Source organism: Rhincodon typus, chromosome 48 (assembly GCF_021869965.1).
Source record: "Rhincodon typus isolate 14 chromosome 48, sRhiTyp1.1, whole genome shotgun sequence".
Lineage (NCBI taxonomy): Eukaryota > Metazoa > Chordata > Chondrichthyes > Orectolobiformes > Rhincodontidae > Rhincodon > Rhincodon typus.
Window position 1 is genome coordinate 361,111 of NC_063379.1, and position 13,502 is coordinate 374,612.

The 13,502-nt window shown below is 41.3% G+C and overlaps 2 protein-coding genes across 2 annotated transcripts in view; one reads left to right on the top strand and one right to left on the bottom strand.

The window, feature by feature from the left end:
• LOC125487981 overlaps nt 1–8,560 on the top strand; it is a 28,773-nt gene extending 20,213 nt beyond the window's left edge. The window contains exons 9-13 of the mRNA XM_048620727.1: nt 3,972–4,117; nt 4,272–4,443; nt 6,003–6,115; nt 7,879–7,963; nt 8,504–8,560. Coding sequence (XP_048476684.1) covers nt 3,972–4,117; nt 4,272–4,443; nt 6,003–6,115; nt 7,879–7,963; nt 8,504–8,560 — 573 coding nt within the window. The remainder of the gene's footprint in view (nt 1–3,971; nt 4,118–4,271; nt 4,444–6,002; nt 6,116–7,878; nt 7,964–8,503) is intronic.
• A 3,081-nt stretch (nt 8,561–11,641) lies between these two features.
• Nucleotides 11,642–13,502, bottom strand: part of LOC125487982 (probable G-protein coupled receptor 139) — a 2,324-nt gene continuing 463 nt past the window's right edge. Inside the window, exon 2 of the mRNA XM_048620728.1 lies at nt 11,642–12,543. Within this exon, the coding sequence (XP_048476685.1) occupies nt 11,642–12,543 (902 nt within the window). The remainder of the gene's footprint in view (nt 12,544–13,502) is intronic.

Consider the following 13,502-nt stretch of genomic DNA (forward strand, 5'->3'; position numbering starts at 1 on the left):
AAGACAAATGATTCGTACCCTTTTGGCATGTTTTCTCAGACTCTCTATCAGACCGTGTTCAAATTTTAGCAGCTTTACCTGTTATAAAGTCATAGATATATAAAGCACAGAAACAGATTCTTCAGACCAATTCTTCCATACTGAGCAGATATTCTACATTAATCTAGTTCCATTTTTCAACATTTGGCCCCTATTCCTCGAGATCCTTCTTATTCATGCATCCATCCAGATGGCTTTTAAATGTTGCACCAACATTGTACCAACATCCACCTCCTCCGCGAGCAGTTCCTTCCATACACGTACCACCACTCCCAAATGGTTGCCCCTGAGATATCTTTTAAATTTTCCTCGTTTCACCTTAAAACTATGCCCCCTTGTTTTGGACACCACTACTTTGGGGAAAAGACCTGAACTTTTCCCTATCCATGGCCGTCATAATTTTGTAAACTTCTATAAGGTCACCCCTCATCCTCCAATGCTCCTGGGTAAATAGCCCCAGCCCATTCAGCCTCTCCCTGTAGCTCAAACCCTCAAAACCTAGCAACATCCTTGTAAATCTTTTCTAAACTCTTTCAAGTTTCACAAACTCATTACTACAGCAGGGAGTTGAATTGAAAGCAGCATTACAAAAATGGAGAATGACCTGTACAGCTACAACATAACCTACCAAATCCTATATACAATGCATTGCAGAATGAAGGCAAGCATCCCAAACAGCTTCTTAACTACCCTGTGTACCTGTGACTTCAATTTCAACGAACTATGGACCTATACCTCAAGGTGCAACACTCCTTAGGACCCTTCATGAAGTATATAATTCCGGCTCTGAGTTGCCATACCAAAATTGAGCACCTCACATTTATCAAAATCAAACTCCATCTGCCACTTACCGGCCCAATTTCCATCTGATCAATGTCCCTCTGTACTCCGAGGTAACCTTCGTTGCTGTCCACTGCACGTCCAATTTTCATGTCATCTGCAAACTTACGAACCATACTTCCTATATTTACATCCAAAATTATTTCCACAATTAACAAAAAGCAGTGGACCCAAAACCGAACCTTGTGGCACACCACTGGTCAATGGCCTCCTTTCCAAAAAGCAACCATCCAATATTACATTCTGTGTCCTACCTTCGAACCAATTTTGTATATGCATAGCTAGTTCTCCCTGTGTTCCATGTGATCTAATCTTGCTAACCAGTCTACCAAGATGAACCATTTCGAACGACTTCCTGTAGTGCATATAGACAACATCCACCACTCTGCCTCCATCAATCTTTTTCATTACTTCTTCAAAAACCTGTCAATTTAGTGAGAGAGGATTTCTCATGCTTAAAGCCATGTTGACTATCCATAATCAGTCCTTGTCTTTCCAAATATATGCAAGTTCTGTCCCTCAAAATCCCATCCAATAACCTTCTCACCACTGTCGTCAGACTCACTGGTCTTTAGCTCTCTGGCTTTTCCTTAGCACCTTTATTAAATAATGGCACCATTTTATCGAATCTCCAGTCTCCCAGTACCACACCCGTGGCTATTGATAATACAGATATCTCATCGAGGGGACAGCAATCCCTTCTCTAGCTTCCCACAAAGTTCTACGGTACAACTGAATAGGTCTTGGGGATTTATACACCTTTATGCATTCTCAGACGTCCGGGATGTCCTCTTCTGTAATATAGACCCTTTTCAATATATCACGATTTGTTTCCTCAAGTTCTCTAGCTTCAATATCCTTCTCCACAGTAAATACAGATACAACATATTTATTTAGTATCTGTTCCATATCCTGCGGTTTCAAGCATAGCTGATCTTTAAAGAGCCCGATTTTTTCCCTTTTGTCCTTAATGCATTTATAGAATCTCTTTGGAATCTCTTCAACCTTAACTGCCAAGGCAATCTATATCCCCTTTTTTTCCTCATGATTTCCTTCTTGAATGTACCGCTCTAGCCTTTACACACTTCTCGGAGGATCCACTCAATCCCTGCTCTCTGTACCTGACAAATTTCCTTTTTCCTACCCCCACCCACTCCTGCTTACTCGTTTAAATCCTTTTGAGCAACTTCAGCATATCTCCCCACCAATATTTTAGTGCCTTTCCAATTCAGATACCACCCGTCCTTCTTATACAGGTCACTTGTACCCCAGAAGAAATTTCAATGATCCAATAATGTGCCTTCTTCTCCCCTGCACCAGCTTCTCAGCCACGTATTCATCTGTTCTATCCTGCTATCCTCCTCTCACGAGCACATGGCACCGGGAGTGATCCAGATATTACTATCTTTGAGGACCTACTCTTTAACGTCCAGCCTAATTTCATATATTCTCTCCTTAGAATGTCACCATTTTCTCTCCCTCAACGACTTCCTGCTGGGCACTCTCCCCTTTGAGAAAATTCTATCCTTGACCCTGGAACCAGGGAGGCAGCACACAATTCGGATGAATGGTGAAATGTCTATATGTGCCTCTGTCCAGGGATTCCCCTATTAACAATTGATCACTTGAAATCTAACGTCCCCCTCGTTACAGTAAAGCCAATCTCAATACCATAAACCCAAATGTCAGGGTTACATTCCCATTGGGTCAATGCCTCCACCAACCACATTTTCTGAAAGAGCATACTTATTGAAGTGGAGATATCCCCAGGAGACTCCTGCACTGCCTGCCTAGATACTTATCCTACCTTTCTTAGCGGTGACCCACCTACTGTATTGTATCTGCAATTTTTCTACCTTCCTGAAACTGCCATCCATCACACCACTTGGCACCTGTAAATTCCTCATTGTTTCTGACTACTACAACAACAGATCCATGTGGTCGGATAGGATTCACAATCAAATGTACATTTTGCAGATATAATCATCAGAAACATTGAAATTCTCCCTAATATCCCCTATCCGACGGGAAGAGAACATCACTCTCCTCAAGACCATCTTTACACCCTAACAATCCACAAACCTATAAAAATGCACAATCTGACTGCTCTAAAAACCATTGGTCCCGGACAACTTAGTCCCTATGTCACATTCAAAAAAAAATTAAACAAGAGACAGACCTCAATAAAATAAATGTTAAAAATAAAACTCAGTCACTGTTGCACATGTACAAGAGCAAACAGATTATAGCTTATGAGATGTCAGAAAAAACACTTAGCTGATCCCCAGCTGTGGGCAGTTCCCAGTAAGGTCAGCTGTGAATTTTATGGCTTGTTTATATTTCTTGGACAGAACTCCGATATCCAGAGATTCTTGTAATTTCACAGTCAGTTAGTTGCTCACTCCTGTTTCTTTCTGAACTCTTCAGAAACAACCCGACCATGTCGTCTGCTGCAGTTGCTTTTCTTCCGTTTTCAAAGTACCGTTGTGTTGGTTCTTTTTTCAAAGTCACAAAACAAAGAAAACACTTATAAAATAGTGATTGCTCTTTCAAGAAATCTAGCAAATCACCTCCAGTACTGAAAACAAAACATTAAAAAAGAAGCAGCTTTTACAGTCCCACGACTTTCCCACGTCCAGCACCTCCGATTCAACACAGTCAGTTTAGGGAGGCACAGAACAGATGAGAAAGAACAACCAGGGTCGAGAATCAGGAAAATGATCAAATTGGCACAGCTGGAACTTATTCCTCCTTATTATGGAAACTGGAAAGCTAAATCAATAAATTCCTTGAAGGAAATATAAGCTCGGTGGATTTTGAAGAATTCTAAAGCAGACTTGCAGTCTGCAAGGTTAGATTTCAAGGACACTGTGGTTTCTACTCCCTGGGCAATGTTCTCTGCATTCCAATAACTCCTGGTTTCTGTAAACCTTGGTCACTAGGAGGTTTGGTGGGAAAGGAAAGCGTATAACAGAAAGGTCCATTTATTTATTGATGCGAGTGAAAGAACGGCAAATCTGCCCCCGGATAAAACTAGCACTCAGTTGTCACTTTGTGTTTCCCGTCTCTGTTTACATCGTTTATGTTGGCAGCCGGCTTCTTGTGTGAATCAAATCCAAGAGGTCTGTACAACAATTGAGAAAACCATTAACCGAACAGTCCAGAATACTCTGAACCAACTCGAGAAAGACTGTGAATTGATCATTAACACAGCGGATTGTAAACTGCAGGAGAGCAGGTGAGGCTTTAGTCTGAATTATAATTCTGACTCAAATAAAGGCTTTAAGCTTTAAATGTAAAGATGGCATTATCAGTTAAAGAACACAGAGGGGCAGGGACTTAGCAAGGAAACTTTGAGTTAATAGAGACAATGTTTCTGTCTGTCGTTTCAGTGAGCAGGCCTCCAGGAACAGGAGAGCGTGGATCATGTTTATGTTTTTCAGCGCCCTAGTGTACCTGCCTCAATTATCACTGCTGACAAGTTTTATCATTTCAAAAACATCAAGAGAAAACCTCACGGATATCATCGGCACCGAGATGGCGAATATTTTATTCATCTGGGCGGTATGGCTGTCTTGGTTTCATAAGCCTTTGTGGCAGCAGTTCGATGTCTGATTTCAATTCTGTGTTGAAGGCATGGTCCTCCTTTGGGTGACTGAGTAAATTGTGAATGGAGAATATGAAGTTTAGAAAGATGAGACATGATCAGATTAAGGCACTTACAATTGTGCAACACGTTGATAAGAGAAACTGCAAGAGATTGTTTCCTCCTTGTGAGGCGTCAGAAATCCGGTATAAAGCCTTACAATAAGACGTTGATCACGTAATGAAGAGAGATTTATTCACTCAAATACTGTAAAACCTCTTGGTAATGCCTGCTTCATAGCGTTGTGAACGTTTAATCGCTGAATGTATTCTTCATTGGAATTGATAGATTACTCACCGTTTAAATGAAACCAAGGTTGGTGTTAATGGGCAGGAATGCGGAATACGGTTTGACATCGGCAATGTTTGTGTTGAATGGTAGAACTTAGGCAAGGGGCTGATTTTTACTCTGGCTTTATGTCCTAATGTTCTGTGCTAACTGCAATCAAAAGTGCAAATAAGGGAGACAGCTGCAAATACTGGAAATCTGAAATAAAATAACAAATGGGAAATTCTCAGTGCAGTCAGTCAGTCAAACATACTCCTGGGTAAAGAATCGGAATTTACTTCTTCGACAGAAACTGTTCATCCACATGACCCGTTTCTGACTATTCGTTTCCCCTCGGTAATGTCAGTGTGTCTATTAATGGGAAGTGGTTACTGAATAACACAGTACAGTACCAGAGCTGCCACCTCACCCGTCCCTTGATGTATCCCTCTTACTAATACAATACTTTATTTTCTCTTTCCCCGAGTCACTTATACTGATGATCCTGCCGCACATGCGAGTAATTTCATTTTGTTGTGTGTTTTCAGAAAAGAAAAAGACTCCCTCATGTTTTCGTTGTATTTCATCGGTGACTCAGATAAATTATGCGCTCTCCCCAACACATTTATATCTTTCTGATAATATGGCACTGACTATTTTCCACATTACTCTCACAGATGTCTCATATGGGTTCAATATCACTTCCTCGCTCTTGTACTCTCTGCCCCTATGAATAAACACGAGGAAAATGTCTAAATTATTTACTGCTCTCTCCCCCTTATCCTGCCACCTTCAATGATCTGTGTACATGCGGCCCCAGGTCCCTTTGCCTCTGCACCCCCCTTTGGAATTGTGCCCTCTGTCTTTTATCTTCTTTCAATGTTCTTCTGACGAAAGTGCTTCACTTCACTTATCTCTGCATTGAACCTCATCCGTTCCCGCTCGGCCCACTCTATCAATGCCCTTTTGGAGTTCCAGACTGCCGTTCTCATCGTTTACAATTCTTCAAAGTTCAGTGCCATCTGCAAACCCTCCCCTCTTGTGGTTATTCAATACGTTATTTTGTTTAGAAATATCCAGATTGAACGTCAGTACATCATGATTGACGAAACTGGGAATTACACAAAAGAGAAAACTTGTGAGATTTAGCCCTCTTTAACTTGTTCGCTTGCTCACTGTGATATTTTGAACCTTCTTTTCTTATGCACAGTGGTGTGTTTCTACGATCTGGAATTGGTTAACTGGAGAAAGTTACCTCCTGGCTGTGATCACGTTGACCGGATTCATGCTTGTCTCAAAGATCCTTGCAAAGTGTTGCAACTGGTAAATGTTACTGTTTTGATTTGGGGATGGGATAAACTGACAACAAACAGACACATACTTTAGGATTTGTTTTAGCATCCAAAAACACTTCAGATAAGATATTTAGGGAACACCAAGGGAGGAAACATTCCATCATTCAGTGAATCGGGAGAGTTATGAAAGTATATTGATAAAAGATGCAAGAGAGGCTTCATTAACAGAATATGAGATTTGGCGTTGGCGAAAGAGATCTGGAGAGAGAGAAAGTACCACAAGATGAGCAAATTCTATTATCGTTGCAAGCGTTGGACGATGCCTGTCTATTGACAGTTTTTGCAGGATGTTTGTGTCCTCTGCCTCGGCTAGAATTTATTTCTGTTCCTTAATTGCACTGAAAACTTTGTGGGGAGCTTAGATTTTAAGCTGCTTTTCTCCGTGGTGTGTTATTCCATCCCCAGTGCAGACAGAAAATGAGTTTGATTCAAAGACATAAGTAGTAAGGATGCAGTGTAGGATGGAGATGAACATGCACGTAGTGGTGCTCCCATGTACCTTCCTTACTCGCCTTTCTATCTGGTAGTAGTGACGACTTTGGGAAGTATTACTCAGAAGCTGTGATGACTTGCATCATGGATTTTATTTTTTAGATTATATTCACGATGGTCCATTGGTTGTCATGGCTGTGATAGTTGATGTTGTTGGATCAAGAGAACTATCGAGAGAACCATCCAGTTGTTCAATTATATAGTCTTAAAATACATAGGTGTCAGACAATATAACTCTACACATTGCGAAATTCCATGGTTTTTCAAGATGCTATCTGCTTTCCAAACCTTTAAAAGAAAAATGTATTCTGTTTATTTTCTTTCTGCACTCTGGAGGTAGATAAACATGGGTTTACAAGCATGGTCCCCGGACTTCAGGGTTTAAGTTATGAAGCGAGATTACACAAATTGTCCCTTTATTTTCTTGATCTTAGAAAGTTAAAGGGTAATCTAGTTGAGGCCTTCAGGATATTGACAGGAAAAGACAGGATGGTTAAAGATAAACCATTCCCACTATTTGGAAATTCTAGAACCAGGGGGCATAGCATAAGAATAAGGGCCAGACCATTCAGGAGAGATGTTAAGAAAACCATTTCTGTCCAGAAAGAGTAGGGGAGGTTCGGAGCCAACTTTGGCAAATGGTGCCGATGCCAATTAATTTTAAATCTCAGTGAGACAGTTCTTTTCTTAATCAATGGATATGAGCCCAAGGCAGGCAAATGCGGATAGACTACAGCTCAGCCATGATTTGATTGAATGGTAGAGCAGGTTGAAGGGGCTGAATGGTCCACTCCTGTTCCTTGTTTCCTCTGTTTTCACGCAAACTCACTCACCCACTCCCTTGGACTCACTCCCTCACACACTCACTTTCACATACTCATGTAATCAATCACTCACTCGTTCACGAACTCTCTCACACACTCACTCAATCTTTCACTCCCTCTCACACTGCTTCAGTCACTCACGCAAACACTGACTTTCCCGCACTCACTAGCTCAATCACTCAATTTCATTCACTCACTCTATCACTTTCACTGACTCACTCACTCATTCACTCACAAAGTACATATAAATATAAGTCTGTTTAAAATTTATTTTGAAATCAGTGACATATAAGATAATTTCTTTGGGGGTTCAGGGAAGTTCAATAACGTTTGATAACGTTCAGAAACAACAGGAAATTTCTGATCCATGGAATTTTTCCTTGGCATTGTTCAACTTCTATCTTTATATTTTTAGCTCAAAACCGACCCTATCAAGGAAGGAGAGAAAGCAACTTCGAGCAAAATGCGATTATGTCCAACGTGTTGTGGTTGAAAAAAGGGTAACTATTGCCTTTCATTGTTTCCCTTCACTGATTCTGAAATAGTTCTTGCTTTCCCTATGATTTATCTCAATCAAATTCCAAAGAAATAGGTGTGCATTTGTGCATTTCATATCACTACATATTCAATATGCAGGGTTACGCTCCTTGGAGGAGGGTGACATTTAAGAATGAGATTAGGAGAAATTTATTCTTTGTGAAGTTTGTGATTCTTTGGAACTCCTTGTCAGAGAGAGCTGTGAGGATGGGGACAGGGGGCAAAGAGTTTGGGAGAGAGGGTGGGAGAGGGGGGAAGAGTGGGAGGTGGTAGTTTGTCGGGAAGAGTATTTTTAAGACTGAGAAAGGGAGTTTCTTCAATAGTTGGGGAAACCAAGTGTTATGGGAAAAGGCTGGAAAGTGGACACAAGGAATATCAGAATACCCGACAAGATGGTATTGATTGGCAGAGCAGACTCAAGTGGCCGAATGGCCTACTCCAGTTGCCATTTCTTATGCTTTTGTGGTCTGAGATCATTACTTCTAGCATCTCTCCTTTTTCAGGAACATCTTTATGAGATGTATCTCCAACAGTGCATATCGGAAGAGGAAATAGATTAAAACAACAGATTTTTGCTGGAGCCTGCATGAAAAATCTGACATGATGCAAGTTCTAGATCCGTACTTTAATGAAAATATGTTACAAATACAAAAGTAAACTTGTCACCATTCGACAGAAACCAGGTCGTCAGGCCTGTCATATGCACTTGACTGTTCAATCCACTATTTCGAGCTTTGTCTTCTTGTGTGCAGAAAAATTGTCACGAGAATTTCTGACCCTTCTCTGTCTGTTTTATCAAGCATTTCCACATATTTCATTCTTCTGTTTGACTCGGGGTCATAGTTGGCCACCACTTTAACCATCAAATCTGAAAGTCAACGCCTCCCGGAGCTCATAAATTATCAATTTTGGACTCAATCACAAATTTTAGAAAATGCATTTGCTTTTCTCACCATTTTATAAATTTATAGTCCTCGCCGTGTCATTAACGAGAACTGCAATCATGGGCTTCTCGAGCTATTGTTTTAATAAACTTTATGAATGGTTCTTTGTGCTCGATGTCTGCATATGGATTTTCAAACATATGGATGTGTCTTACATTTCTGGTGCAATGGGGTCGATGCATTCTAGTAACAGTGCCAGGTTGCTTTTCTGCTAATGAGTTATTATTCATTTCAGGTGAAAATGTGCTGCTCCTTTGAGGCACTGTGTGCAAAGCATTTCTGGTAATGGAGCATAATGAAAATCTGTAACAGAGATTTGGGAACAGGCTTGCTCAGCAAGTATGCTCTTAAAGAGCCTACTTTGAGGGTAAATTTAACTCCAGTGATAAAGTTATTTCAATCCATAGAGACTGTGACAGTGTGTCCTCTGAGGTGTCGTCTTACTACATAAAATATGAGAACAAACAATTGCATTAGGCCCAGCGTGCCTCGTCCATCATTGTAGGTCATCATCGACATCCAGGCAGCTTTGTCAAGAATGCGCCCATCACATATCCCTTGATGCCATTCATATTCATGAATATGTCAATTTATGTCTCGAAAACGTTCCATGATTGAACTTACAGAGACCTAAATGACCTCAATTACAGGAGGTTATAGACACACTGGTCAGATATTTGCAAATGGAATTTAATCTGTATAAACGTGAGGCAGGAAAACAAAGTAAGAGAAATAGCAGGATCCTTGGAAGCACTGACGTTCAGAGGGATCTTGTTATGTAAGGACACCAGTCCTTGAAGTTATCAGGAAAGATGGTAGAAGTGGATAAGAAGGCATTTGGTGTACTTGCTTTTGTTAACCAAGGCATAGAGTTTAGATTTATGCTGGATCTGTATAAAAAGTTGGGTAGGTCAAGTCAGAGAATTGTACGCATTGTAGGAGGGATCTGATTGCACTGAAGAGAATGCAGAGGAGGTTTGCCATGATGTTCCCTGGGTGGACAGTTTGCGTTATTATGAGAGATGGGACATACTGGAGTTGTTTTCATCAGAGCAGAGGGTATTGAGAGGAAACATGCTTTCAGTGTATAAAGGGGCACAGGTCTGTTAGACAGGAAGAAAATTCACCCCTTGTGGAGGATTAATGACCAGGTGGCATCAACTTAACTTAAAGGTAACGGCAGGGGATACGGAGGAAATTTGAGGAACATTTCTCATCCAGAGGGTGCTGGGAGTCTGGAACTCACCGCCTGTCATTGTGGGAGAGGGAGAAACCCTCATCACATTTAAGAATTATTCAGGTTCACACCAGTGATGCCAAGGTATACAAGGCCACTGGCTCAGTGCTGCAAAATGGGATTAGAATAGGAGGTTTAGGAGGTTGTTTTCGGCCCGTTCAGACACAACGGGCTGAAGGGCCTTTTTAGAGTGCTGTAGACCTCTACGACAACAGGACACACACCCTGACACATAAGCACCTAAACACACACACACACACACAGACACACACACACACACACACACACACACACACACACACACACACACACACACACACACACACACACACACACACACACGTAAGGAGGCTCAGACAAAGTCATCCCCTTTCCCTCCCCCCACCCCCACATGCGCACATTCACATGTACATTCTCTCACACACTGAAAATCCATGCCGAATGGCATTATCTGTCTACCTGCAGCACGTGGACTGCAACAGGTCTGTATCAGTATCAGCTCAGTATCACCGTCTCAGGGGTAACGAGGGACGGGCAATAAATGCTGATGAGCCAGCAATGCCTATGTCCCAAGTATGAATAAAAAATGCACTCACACTTAGACACACACTCACATACCGAAAATTACATATAGGCAGACATCAACACACACAACTGCAATATACAGACAAGCACAGATGCACACAAAAAGACTACCATGCACACACCCACACACACACAGAAAGGCAAACACATAAGACTGTAATGCTGAACGTTTTAGTTTATTTCTTTATTCCCCGACTTCTGTACCTAAGATTTTGTATTGGTACTTTGTAACTAAGATGGAACAGTGTCTGGTGATGTTATACACTTTTCATTATTTTTTTTATCCTGTACTTGAGTACACGGGACAGGAAAATTTAAATCTAAATCTAAATTTAAATATCAATGCTGATCTACGCAGCAGCATACAGCAATCCATGGACAAAGAGTATACAAACAGATACTTACACTCCATGCACTCAGACTTAAAGACACAAAGTCCAGCAGAAGAGCCGCATTACAGTTGGTCAATAAGCTGTAAAGTTGCTAAACGAGGGGCCGAATGGATTCTCCATGGCATTGTGGGTGGCCATAGATGATGCTAATCTGTGTAGGGCACTCTGTGATTGGTTAGGACTGGAACCATCGATGTCCTTGTTCCTGGACTTTTCAGGTTGGACCACATTCTTGGATTGCCTGAGGCAGTTGTCACTCAGAGACTATTGCCATCAACTGGACAGGGGAGAGGCGGGTCAGCCTTAACAAACTTCCCATCGGTTGTGCCAGCTACTGGTCAAAGTTCAGCCTTTGTCCCGAGGTGGCTGGTATAACAGGTCAGCTTCTTGCTTAGCCAGTGCTCTGAGATCAAAGTTGAGCGTCGGTTTATCTTTTGTATCAGTCTGTGGCTTCAGTGATCTGATTGGCAGGCCTCAGTCGCTTTATTTCTTCATTAATCGAATACTTGCTGTGACAGGATATTTCAACATCTTCTCGATCTGCTCTCGAAATTTGGACTGAGTCAACCCATAAATGAAGGTATTTATGCTGCAATTTAGATTGAGCAGCATCCATCCAATTTGTTGAAATATAAATTCAGAAAGTGTGTAATCTGCAGGATTTGTTCCTGTAATTTTAGAGTATAAGAATTCGATAACATACACTGACCACAAGACAATGAAGCTGCCCGATATGGTGAAGAGTAAAATGACAGACTTCCTTCTACTCTCCATCTCTGGGTCTCGAGAATTCTTTGCATTGCTCTGACCTCTCAGTCCTTTACGTACTCGACTAGTTACTAAAATGTGTTGGACTGTCAGAGCATTGATTAACAGAATTAAAGTGAATGGGAGCAAAGGGGTTAAAATCCGATCAAACCAATCAAATCCCACCCATCCGGGATCAGCATAATAGCTTGGTTTCACAGTACAGAGCCACGGTACACTGTCAATTATCATCAATGGTTCAAATGTAAAGTAGTATGGGATGTTTCTTAAACAGAGCAGGATGCAGGTTACTGTGAGAACCAAGGCTGCAGTTTTCCCGGTGCAATATTTCACTTTCAGCTTCTGGCAACAAATGGCCACAAATCGATCAAAGGAGAAAGCGACAGTGAACCAGACAGAACAGTCTGTAGTTGCAGAAGCCAGTACAGTTTTGAGACTACACACAGGGGCAATATCCAGGAATGTCCCTGGGAAATAATAAAAGCTGATATGCCACAGTACAGCATTTATCATAATGACTATGAGATCCGCCAGTGCCATGGCCACCAGATAGCGTGTTGTGCATGTTGAGAGGCCACACTTTCTGCGGGATAGGATCACAATCGTCAGTAAATTAGCTGTAAGAGAGGGAATGAAGAAGAATCTGGAAATGACTGAACAAAAATTTTTCATATCCAACCCAAATATTATGGTTATATTGCAAAATGAATACAGGAATTCAACGAAGTCGTCACTTAATCTGTGCTTGACCCTTTTCTGACGTACAAGAGAGTTGGTTATTTTGCAATGAATGTGGTTATTGCATTCCTAATGTTTCAAGCAAATAACTGTTAACTTGGAAGAAGAAGGAGCTTGTAAAATATAATAGGGGGAGGGGAAAACAAATGGCATTATTCCTGGGCCTCTTGGAAATGCACAGGAAGTGTCAAGGAGTCATAAAATCATAGAGCTATACAGCACAGAAATAGAGCCTTTGGTCCCACTCGTCCATGCCGACCAGATATCCTAAATAAATCTAGTCCCACATGCCAGTATTTGGACCATATCCTTTCAACCCTTCCTATTTATATCCCCAACGGAATTCCTTTTAAATGTTGTAGTTGTAGCAGCCTCCACCACTTCCTCTGGCAGCTCAGTCCATACGTGCAGCACCCGCTGCATGAAAAAAGATGTCTCTAAGTTCCATTTTAAATCTTGCCCCTCTCACCTGCGCCCTCTCGTTTTGGACTCTGAGGGTCAAATGTTTAGTGTCATTGTGTTGTGACAAGGATATCAGGATGGACAATGTGACAGAAAGACATGAATATGGGGTGGCGTTGAACTTGCTGTATGTGGCAGGTATGTTGGAGGATGCGACATATAATCATTTCAGTGGCAGTACAATGGGAAATTGTAACAAAGAAAAGTAATATGACAGAGCTGCTGTGAAAACATCATAATGACGATATTCAGCTTAGGACATATTATGTAGTATACATGTAAAAAAGGTAACGACAAGGAGGGTAAATGGAAAAATGGATAAAAGGCAAAAATATTGACTCTGTAATTAAACAGGCACAAAATTGAAATATGATAA